General features: G+C 37.6%; 1 protein-coding gene across 5 annotated transcripts; it reads left to right on the top strand.

The window, feature by feature from the left end:
- The first annotated feature begins 6,668 nt into the window (after positions 1-6,668).
- On the top strand, positions 6,669-11,528 carry LOC137747137 (adenylyl-sulfate kinase 1, chloroplastic). 5 transcript variants are annotated; one of them, XM_068487161.2, is made up of 7 exons: positions 6,669-7,260; positions 8,433-8,573; positions 9,483-9,632; positions 9,717-9,835; positions 9,984-10,068; positions 10,435-10,481; positions 10,997-11,528. In XM_068487161.2, exons 1-7 carry the CDS (start codon positions 7,041-7,043, stop codon positions 11,093-11,095), a joined length of 861 nt encoding a protein of 286 aa, XP_068343262.2. In that variant the 5' UTR covers positions 6,669-7,040; the 3' UTR covers positions 11,096-11,528. The 5 variants fall into 5 exon arrangements, with proteins under 5 accessions (XP_068343262.2, XP_088541122.1, XP_088541126.1 ...); XM_088684996.1 differs by having other exon boundaries at positions 6,707-7,260; positions 8,450-8,573; XM_088685000.1 differs by lacking the exon at positions 6,669-7,260 and adding an exon at positions 7,854-8,026 and having other exon boundaries at positions 8,450-8,573.
- Positions 11,529-11,610: the final 82 nt, after the last annotated feature.

Genomic DNA, 11,610 nt, shown 5'->3' with positions numbered 1-11,610 from the left:
TTTCTCAGACCTATCCTGCCATCAGTTATTGAGGGTCACAACCTCCGATTAACACCAAGCAGTTACAAATAGAGATCTAGAGGTAGCAGATCGAACGATCCACATCAAGTAGATACGAATAGAGAATTGGAGGTAGTATATCGAATCCAGGTGGGAATCGTGACCTCCGTTCCTGGGTGTTACGACCTCCATTTCTGGGCATCACAATTTGAATATCTAGGTTTGTGGCTTAATTGCTAATTGATTTTATTGGGGTGTGGGGATTAAATTCAAAATTGGAAGAGATTTCATATGGGAGTTGGAAGTCTGAAACCGAGCTACGTTGAGTTAAAGCCCCAAACCCAAACCTCGTATCTGTCACAATTTGTTGTTGATGTTTACCAAAACCCAGATCCGAGAACCTTACTCCTAGAAACTTGTCGTCGCATCCTCTTCTTCAACATGTACCACTTAAACTCGTTGTCTGTGCTCCACACCACTGCTTGACACCATCCACCCATGCTGGTGTAATGGCTGCTGGGTTCTTTCTGCATTTGACAACTTTGTTCTTGTTTTCTATTCTTTCTCTTTTCCATTAATCATCAAAATGGGTTCCTGCATTTGACAAGTTTTTTTATTTTTTATTTTTTTTCTTTTTCATTAATGCTTAATTTTTTTCTATTAAAAAAAAAAAAGTTCTAAGCTCTTTTATCCGATACAGTACAAACACAATATAAATAATACGGCTATTAGTCTAATACTATACCAAACACTTGATTAATTAGTCAGTACTATCTGATGACAAATTATCCTATCCGACTGAAATGGTCAGTATGGTCCGAGCCGCCAAACGAGGTCGTAATCCTCGGAAACATGCATGAAAGCTTCAGCAATAACAATCCTTACTTCCAGGCCATATTCAAGCTGGTTGAATAGGGATTTAAACTTCCGGTTTTCTTGGAAGACCTGCGCTGCAGTAGGCCTTGCCCTTAGGAAAGGTAACGCTCAGTTGCGTTGGCTTCCATGTCGGCAAGGCTGTACAAAGTCACACCCGTCATTTCCTGGTTGAACAGTTGTTCTTCCGAGGTTCATTCGTCGTATTTTTCTGGCATATTGATGTTGAATGTTTCACTTAAGCTTGGGGCAAAATCTATAAGATTTGTATGTTTATCCCTCCATCCCTCAGCTTGAGGCCATAGCATGTAATAGTTTTGCGGCCTTAAGTATTTGCACCAGTAATCCTTATCCATGTTCCTAGAAGATTCCCAGACAACTTTCGGTGGCTTGGGGTCATTGATCCACTGGTGGTAGGCATCATTATCTCTGGAGCATATGATGACAGCTATTACCTCTTTCCTCCGGCGTTTTGGCAAAGGATCAATGTCTATGGCTTGCGTCTTGTACGGCAGCTCTAGTGTCATTTTCGTGGATTTTTGCATGGAGAATTTTTCACAAAGTTTGGCATCCAATATAAGGGTGTTCTATATACTGATGGTAGCGACAGTACATGGGATCCTTTCTATCTTCCTTGGAAGGGGTTTTGTATGGCCTTGGCAGCTTTAAGGCCTCATCTGTGAACATGGCATGCATGATAGCTTGGAATTCCTTATCGCCCACGCTAATAGACGATAAGTTTCCCTATCACTATCTCTTTCCTTCATTTTTTTTGTGGATTGTAGTCAGATCTGTCATCCACGATTAGGGCATGATGAACTTTCTTCTTGTCAGTTTTCCAAGATTTCCCCGTGGAAGGCTTGACTGACAAGCTGGTCTTCCAGACTGCTTCCAAGAGCCTCGAGAACGAGCTGATATCAATGTTCTCTAAGTACACCCTGTAGTCAGCGACAATGTTGCTGATGCAAATCTACGCAAGAGCTTCCTCGTCTTTCTCATCATAGTAGTTAAAGGCAAGGTCTCATAAACGTTTGACAAAAGCCACTAGATTTTCCCCATGCTTTTGACGCGTATTGTTAAGTTGGGTTGAGTTGAGTTAAGTTGTCGTGACCCTTTCCTCATACTAGAAGTACTTTTTTTCAGAACTTACCTGCCACATATTCCAGGTCTAGATGGAACCTGGTGCGAGGGTGGTGTACCAAGTATAGGCATGATCAATTAGACATTTCGAGAACTCCTTAAGACAAAGGTTGTAGTCGTCGGCATAAGGACCCATAACGTTATTGAAACGATAAATATGTTCCTTGGGCTACCCTTTCTTCCGTCAAAGAAAACGAGGTTGAGAGTCTCGTATCCCTTAGAGTATGGCATGTGGAGAATGCTAGTTGGATATTATGGCTCAGAAATATATTTCAATCATTCGAACTCTTGTGCAGCTCTTTTTATTACATGGCTATGATGTCTTCCTAAGTGACGAAAGATGGTGTTTACTTAGGACCTTTGCCAGCAACAGCAGATGACTCATCATGGGAAGCTTTTTCCTTGGGCGTGCAATCCTTGTCACTGGTTTTCTCACTTGGCTTCAAGATTGAGTTTTTCAACTTTTTCACAGTCGCATCAATTTCTTTTTGGGCTTCACCTAAAACATGAATGGATGCGATGATGTCCAACATGTCATATTCATTTAGGTTTTCCTAGCTCTCCTGGTGCTGGCCTTCGCATTGAGACTTGTCAAGTTGGGAAACAACCTTGCCTACGACTAAGGCATTGCCACTCCTGGTAGTGTTTCTTCTGGATCTTGGAGAAATTGAATCAAGATTGCGACCTGTTCCCAGCATAGCTGCCAATTTATGTAGGGGGACTTTTAGGTCGAGGTGGACTTGGGCTTTGAGAACATTATTTTGTCTCTTTTGGTGCTGATTTGTACCAAGTCCTGGAATATCTTGAAAGAGTTAGCTTGTCTTAGGAAATACCCTTGTAACATCAATGGCTCGAAGATAGCATAATTGATCAAGATGATGACTTGCTCAAGTGAAACGTAGTGCGGAAGCTAGAAGATTATCGGTTTAAGATGAAAGAGAAAGGCTTTGCTTGGTTGTATGACATTCTTCACTGGATAATCTGGGCTTTTCTAGGGTGATAGTAGGGTTTCTAATGGCTGGGATCTTTAATACAAGGCTGTGGAAATTGCTAAGTTTGCATGGATGATGATGTTTGAGGCTTGGATAATGTTTATAGGCTAGATGGAACTCTCTAAGCTTATTTCCTGGGTGGTTCTCTCCTATGTGTTCTTTTTATCTCTCTCTATGTTACCTCTCAATCTTTTGTTTGTTGCCTCTAATGGTTTCCCCCTCCTTAGGTAAGTGAAAGGTTTTTCTCTAAGGTTCAAGGGAATCTCTCTTTGTGGCTTGGTCTTCCCTTCTTTTCTTTCTAGCCATCATATTATTCCCCTTTTGCTATAAGGTAGCTGCACTGTTGAGACCTGCAGTCTGCTTCTTCCTGAGGCCGGGCTTTCCCAGGGTAGCCTTCCGCAAACACTACTTCTGGTAGCGCGCCTCATGGCTTTCGCGCGTTGGTTGTTTGTGCAAGCTGGGGATGGGAAAGTCAGCATTAAATGCCTAACTTGCTATGCTTAGCATGCATTTAAGGTAGGAATCTAGTTTAGTCCTAACTAAGAGGGTTGGCTTGCTAGGGAAAGGGGTAAACTAGGCTAGTTATCTCTCAATGTTGCATGCGTGAAATGCAAAAGGTATGGGCTTGGATCCTTGGGCCCCAAGCAATCCAAATTCTTCCATAACCCTGATTCCACGTAGGCCCAATAACCTTCTGAAACCATCCACACCACAATCCACTTGAAAAGCCCAAAGTATGTAACTTGAGCTTACCATGAATAGTAACTATCATGAGGAAACATGTGATGAATAGGCATGAGCGTGGCGTGAATATCCAGCTTAATCACCTTGGCATAGCCTGTTTGTAAATATATTTCTCATCGATCATGCGTCTTGGCATGTGTTTGGGCTTGAATGTAGACTTTGCATGACAATTAAGCCTTAGACTTGATTGGATTGGTGTGTGATATTTTTGGGCCCCAACAACAAGGAACTCTCACAAAAAGACATTTTGTTGACCACAATTATCTAGTAGGTTTTAATATTCCTTAACCCTCATAAATTACAAACTCATGAACAAGGATAATAGCTAGAGTGATAAACTGAAACTCATCAGACTGCATCAGGTTTCTCATATATAATACGAACTTGCTGAAATGTTAAACATTAATCAAATAAGAAATTCGTCTAGTTCGGTTCAATATACCGAAATTTTTGGTTTAGGTTGGTTCATTTTGGCATTTACTACACATTTGTGAATTTTTTTTTTTTTTTTTTTTTCTGGAAAACACACATTTGTGATTTTTGGCATTGAAGCTATAACATAAAGTGCTTTTTGTTTGGTGAAATTGTACTTGGGCCATGACAATAAACTATTTGCACGATTCATGTTGGATAGATAGGAAGAGAGAACTAATTTAGGATAATCCCAATCACAAAGTGTCCATTAACAAAAGAAAGTCACCAATTAGTGGCTTCTATGTCAATTACCACCAAAATCCCGATTGGTTCCACAACGCAATCACTATCATTTACCTAAGTTTTGAGGTATGCCACTTATTACTATAGTATAGTGTTATTTCTCTTTATTTGTAAATAGGTGGTTTTAGGTTCGATTCTCAATGAAAGCGAATTTGAATCACATTATTGTTAGCTCATTATGAGGTTAGCCCGCTTCCCCACCCCTTAGTGTAGATAATATATTTTGTTCAGAAAGATAAGAAAAGTTTTAACGTACAATTACGACACTTTTTTTGGTGCCACTTATGATATACAAGTTTGGCGCCCGTACCATTCATGTCAAACTTTTGATTAGGAATTTGCAAAATAAAACAACAGAGTGTCAAGTGATGTGGCCTTGTTCGATTGGTCAACTGAGTTGTCAAGTGACGTGGCCTTTTTGTTTGGTTGACTTTTGTGTCACTTGGATTCGTATTCCTAATGAGTGGGATTTTTAAAGCACACATACATTTCCAAGCCAGACCACACTCAACATGCTATAGGTGTGTTAAGATTTTGACAAGGATAAATTCAAGAGTTTTCGTATTTAAACAATCAAATTCTACGTTTCTCTTTTATCACGTAATATGATCTTTATTTTTTCATTTTTCATCACGTGACACGGTCTCCTTCTCTTTATTAAGTGAATTTATGCTCACCTAAAAAATGGTAATGAGCATTGCTACAATAGTATTCCTCTTCATTTTTATGTGGGAGGTCTTAAGTTCAACTTTCGTGAATAACGAATTCGATATTAATTTGTATATCTTACTCATTAGTGTAAATACATCATCGAATAAAAAAAACATATTAAATTATTCAAATACACAAAAAACGTGCTCGCTATGGTAGGTAAGAAATATTTATTTTTAGGCAATAAGTAGAAAATATTTATCCACTCAAAAAGAAATTGAAAGTAATTTGTATTAACGATTTCCATCTTATAGTGTGACATGATACAGAAAATAAAAAACTACATTTATGTGTTTTTATAATAAAATGAATGAAAGACAGCTCGATACAAAATATGTGCTACACGATTACTTTTTTATCAGTTATTTCTTTTTTTTTGTTTTTTTTTTAGGAAAAGAAACGACAATATTCATCAATAAAGCTTCAACTGAACATTGAAAACATGTATAAAACATGAATCTCAATATAATTACAAAAATGCAAGTGGTCATCTATTACAGTGGTGGTAAGTTATTGAGCCCTTACATGAGAGCGTGGGTTCAAACCCCGTCGTTAGTTAATATCCTTTTCTGTTTTAAAGTAAGTTAGTATAGGATATTGCTTATTAAGCCTCGTCGTTAGCTAAGATCTCCATCACTTCTGTTTGAAACCAAATCTTCTACGGTCTTTCTGTAGTCTTAATCATTAACTGACACGTATTAAGGTTCAAACCGTATAATTAAGAAAAATTATGTTTATAAATATAGTGTCAGTTAATGATTGGGTCTACAGAAAAATCACATCTATTTTAAGTGCAGAGGGTTTGATCTCCTTCTGTTTTATGATAATTTAATATATAATATCGCTTATTAGAAAAAAAGAAAAAAGAAAAAAGAAAAAAAAACTGTGAGAGTAGGATGACGCTCATAAGAGCGCGTGGGACAAAACTCCCTTCCCACCATAATCGTTGCTGGATTATAGGGATGACAATTCTAACCGTTAAATCTGATAACTGTGAATAACTGTCCAAATGGATTGGATTCGGGTATGAAAATTTGGGTATATTTTGGGTATGCGAACAAACGGTGAATATTATTCGGTTATAATTTTGGATATGGTTATAGGGGTTCCCACCCGAATCCAAACTGAATAATATATAATATAATTATATGTATATATATGTATCTCATTATTCACTGAATCCATTATCTTGAGAATATAAAAATTGCATTGTGTGAGTTACATTTTGTGACAAAGTTCAAAAGTTTTGATATGAATCAAAATCTATGAGAATTTAATACTATTTATGCGAGATATTAAAGATCAACCAATATTATCAATGTTTAGCTTTAATTTTTATGTTCCACAAAATCCATTAATTAAATCATTTTATACATCAAATATTTAATGACGAAATTAATATTTACTATATTATTATGTGTAAATTGGACGAATATATTTTTTGTATTAACGAAAATAGATATACCCATTAAGCGATGGAAAATCCGTTATTCATTGGGTATGGTTATGAATAATACGGGATGAGATGAATATAATATTTCCGTTCCAAACTGATCCGTTGCCATTCCTACTGGATTCTGAAGATCTCTCTCCTCTGCAAGTCTACAAGTAGCAGAGAGAAAGAAGAAGAAAGAGAGAAGGCGAGAAAGAAATGGAAGCAGAGCCATTGATTGTCGTCTCAAGAAAACGTATTCAATCGACCAACCACCTCCTCTCGCGCCGCAACCAGTCCACCTCGCTCTCCATGTCTGCCCTCCACGTCTCTCTAATTTTGCAAAACCACTAAAATTAAAATTATATTAAAACCCAAATTTTCCCTAATTGATCCATTGATTGTGATCTCTCGCATTTTCTTGGTAATTGATGAGTTTGGTGAAGTTATTGAAACCGTCGATTTGCGGCCCCCCGCGGGACATTGAATCTGGACCGTTGGTGGCGGTGGCGCCGTCGTTGACGGCGGCGAAGCTGGGGGTTTCGAAGGTGAAAAAGGCCGGCGCTGCGATTGGATCCAGGCTTTTGCGCCCTATCAAGGCAATGGAGGACCCGACAGTTTCTTTGAGGAATGATTACCCCGCCATTTCTGGTACTGCACTCGCTGCTCCCCTTTAATTTCAAGATTTCTCTGTTTTTTTTAAAATTTAATTTGATTTGATGTCATTGGAAATAAAGTTCTTTGCTTTCGTGAATTACAAATCAAAATTTAACATGTTTAGTAATTTTGTTAACCCTTTTCAAATATAAGGTCTTTGGTAATATTGTGAGAATATATACGATTATCTATATATTTTTATGTATGTATGTATACATCTTTGGGTGGAAATCGTAATGGAATGGGGGAGAAAAGTAAACTCTAAAGTTGGATTCCCATGTAATAAAAAATTGACATTTTAATTTTTTTGTTTCCCACGGAAAAAGAAAACTGGTTTTGTATTAGTAGTAAGAGTTGGTTTGGTATCGTTGTTATTGGAAATTTTTTTTTTTTTTGCTGTGATGTAAGGATAAGCTCATTTTTACTGCTTCACGTTTTCAGGTTTTTTTTTTATTCAAAACTGTGAAAATAAACTGTTTTTAAGAATTTATCAAACACCTTTTTGAGCTCAACTTTTTTATTATACCAATTCTTTTAATAAAAACGCATCAATACCAAATCAGTACTAAATGATTGGTTCTGGAGTCGACTCATTCTTTTTACTCTCTTCTTTGCCACTTTGCTATGTGGTCAACCGCTCTCCGTATCTTTTTCTCCTGTACACAACATTCATGCTGTTAAACTCTGATCGGTGCTGCCAGCCGCCATTTTCAAGCTGAATTGAAGCATTTCAAGTGATTCCTAGGAGGTTGATGATTCAGTAACCATATGAACCTTGCTTCTTTGTTTGCCTGCTTATTTATTTTTCGGTCTAGACGTAATTCAGTTAGCTGATTGTGGAATTCTTGCAGTTTTTTTATCAGTCGGCCTTGAATTGAACACGATACATTGAATTTTGTACTTGTTTTGAGCCTCAAAGGATGTTCATACCTGTTTGAGGTGTTTTTCTCTTTGTTCATTTTTTTCCCAGTTCTGTAAATGACACTTGATAAGGATCCATGGTTTAGATTATGGAAGGCTGTTTGCAGAATTTAGTGATTTTATATATCGTTGAAACTTTAATGAAATTTATTGGCATTAAACTATTGTTCTAGAATGTTGTAAGATTACATACTGTTTTATATGGATGGATTTACGGTTCTAATTTAAACCAACCATCTAATTAGGTAGAAATTTGCACCAGATGTCAACCATGGATAACTCGGCAAACATTGTGTGGCATAAGTGCTCGGTGGAGAAACTTGATAGGCAACAATTGCTTAAGCAGAAAGGCTGTGTCATATGGATTACTGGTCTAAGTGGTTCAGGTTTGTTTCTATTCACTTTTGCTATACCAAATGCTAATTGGCGTCTCAGAAGCAATTTTTGTTATCTGCATATGCCCACAAAGTTTCAACTCTTTTCTTATGTAGTTATTCTTATAAAAAATTTATTATGTTATTTTCATAGTTCTGAAGTTTGTAAGATTTGGTGGTTTTCTGTTGTGCATATTATGGGAATCTGTGACTTGTAGTTAAACTTGCGTAGAAGTAATCATGCCGATATGGTATATAACCCTTCTGGCATTATGCATAATGATACCTACATGAAAGGTGGTGACATTATTTGACCTCAGCTTTCCCTTTCAAAGAAATATATCAAAAGAGGATAATGAAAAAGAAATTAACTAGTATGAATGCATTATGTATCTCGCCCTCTCTCATACACAAACACACGCATGAATGCAAACACACAAACACGCGCAATGGAATGGAAAGAGATGACTTGTTAGCTAACAATCTCTTTCTGTGTGCTTTCCTTTAGTACCAATATGTGCTGGTTCTTAGTTGTAATATTGCTGATTATACCTTTACTTTTATTTTGATAATATGTAACACATTGGAGTACCCTGTAATTTTAGTTTTAGCTAATAGTTGTTAGCCACACAGAACCGAGCGCAATGGCGTTTTAGGATTCATATAGCCGACCCCACTTAGTGGGAAAAAGCTTTGTTGTTGTTGTAATAGTTATTAGCCATTTCGGAGTGTTTACTGCAGGGGCACAATATAAAGCAAGAACTATTAGAGAAGAAATTTAACACATTAACTTTCTCCACAATTGGAAGACTTTTATGATACATCTTTATTTACTGCGGTAATTCTTTCTGTTCAATTTGTCACTGCATAGTTTACGCAATCTCATAACCAACATTATCATATCTTGATCTCTGTATTTAGGAAAAAGCACTGTGGCATGTGCTTTGAGTCAAGGCTTGCACATGAGAGGAAAGCTCACCTACATCCTTGATGGTGACAATGTTCGTCACGGTCTAAATCGTGATCTTAGTTTCAAAGCAGAAGATCGTGCAGAAAACATACGAAGAATTGGTGGGTATTTTTGTAGTTAAATTATTGGCTTTTCCCTTTGTTTTCTATTATCTTTTTACTGATTTAATTGTAAAAATAAAAAAGCCGAGGTAGCTAAGCTCTTTGCGGATGCTGGCATCATTTGTATTGCTAGCTTAATATCTCCCTACAGAAAGGACCGAGATGCCTGCCGTGCACTATTTCCCCAAGGAGATTTTATTGAGGTATGTGGTGTCTTTAACATGAGCAATGAATTCAATCCAAAAATTTGACTCATTCAATTTGGTTTTATTACCACCAAATGAAACAAAAGACAAGAGGCTCTATCTTGCCAGTGATGATTGATGAACTGATAAAACTCACAATTCTCAGGTGTACATGGACGTGCCGCTGCATGTGTGTGAGAATAGGGACCCAAAGGGACTGTACAAGCTTGCACGAGCTGGAAAAATTAAAAGTATTTTCTAGGAATTTGCATTTAAAGCCAATCCAGTACCAAATTATAATTTTGCATTATTTCTTTCCCCATCTTATGTCGAATCCTTAGGATGCGATCATACTAGCTCCCATGCACTGGATCCCGTCCAAACTCCGAAGTTAAATGAGTTTGGGCGAGAGTAGTACTAGGGTGGGTGTTGCATCCCCATCTTATGTCGAGTCCCAGGCGAGAGTAGTACTGGGAAGTCCTCGTGTTGCATCCCCCCACAGCCGACCCCACCTAGTGGGAAAAGGCTTTGTTGTGTTGTTGTATTTCTTTCCCCACCCCTGCGAAATCAGTCTTACCAAATAATGAGCAGTGGATAATTTCTTTGGCATTCTGCAGGCTTTACAGGGGTTGATGATCCATATGAGCCACCATTAAAGTGCGAGGTACGTAAAATCATGCTTCTGTGTAGGGTAGCATTCGTTTTGCATTTTTCTGAATGAATTAATTACTCATCAGACAAAGAGAAGAATAAGAATGATTATGCTAGTGTGATTGGCTTTGGTGGTATAGATATATGCGTATGCAGTTCTAAAGATCTGCTTTGCAGTCTGAAAAGAAATTATATCTACGTCCATCTTAGTAGTTGTAACATGTAAGGAATTTTATGTATTGAGCCATCCTGTGGAATCCCAATTTTCTGTGTAGATTCAGAATAGTTGAACGATCCAAATGAAAGCGCGCTGAGGTGTAAAAGTTTGGTCTTGACTGGCACCATTTCACTAGACACCACCTTGCTAAACTTCTATTAATACTGGACCAGGAAACAATGAAATCAACCTTGTAATTTTCCCTATGTCATTCATGTCCTGTATTTCCTTGTTTTCAGTTTACTGTTTTCTTAGTTTTTATTGGTCCAATGTTAATCTCTAAAACTGGAGTCCAACTTATTGATTTGCAGATGGTATTGCAGCAGAAGGGTGGGGATTGTGTCTCCCCAGGCGAGATGGCTGAAACCGTGATATCATATTTGGAGGAGAAAGGATATCTGCAGGCATGATAGAAGAAAAGGGCTGTCGAATTCGTTGGTTGGTACCGCTGCTGCCTTTTCCTGCAACATAACATCCTGCAAAGAACATTAGTTTTACCAATGAATAAGTAAAGCGAAGACAGAAGTTATTTTCTTGTTCCCTGCAGCTAGGAAATTGCTCGTTTCCTGCGTAATCAAGTTCCTTCCATCAAGTTAATTAATCAATCGATTAATTAACTTATTTGTTTGAAAGCTGCCTTGCCCAACGTGGCTTTCGATCATTCAACTAGTAATAAAGGAGTGGAAACAGGGAAGGAGTATCATGTTTTCATTGTGTCATCGTGTAATGAAATTGGACGTGTAGAATGGTTTTCGTGGATGCTTTTTGTGTTTGGAAGAAAAAAAAATTTATGCTGAGGTGTATACCAGCTGAGATATAATCAGAATTATCCTTGCAGTTCAATTCGGCCTCTGAATCGCGTTGTATTTCTGTATTCCTTTAGATTACAAAGAACGGCAACAAATCTATACCAGAAAGAGTGGCA

Source organism: Pyrus communis, chromosome 2 (genome assembly GCF_041283825.1).
Source record: "Pyrus communis isolate YQ-2024b chromosome 2, ASM4128382v1, whole genome shotgun sequence".
In the NCBI taxonomy this organism is placed as follows: Eukaryota; Viridiplantae; Streptophyta; class Magnoliopsida; order Rosales; family Rosaceae; genus Pyrus; species Pyrus communis.
This window is presented reverse-complemented; position numbering and strand designations above follow the sequence as displayed.

Bases quoted from the DNA above. Each gene is read 5' to 3' on its own strand.
- LOC137747137 (XM_068487161.2), top strand. From the start codon at position 7,041: ATGAGTTTGGTGAAGTTATTGAAACCGTCGATTTGCGGCCCCCCGCGG. The intron at 7,261-8,432 runs GTACTGCACTCG...CCATCTAATTAG, and splicing joins TGATTACCCCGCCATTTCTG to GTAGAAATTTGCACCAGATG. The intron at 10,482-10,996 runs GTACGTAAAATC...ATTGATTTGCAG, and splicing joins AGCCACCATTAAAGTGCGAG to ATGGTATTGCAGCAGAAGGG.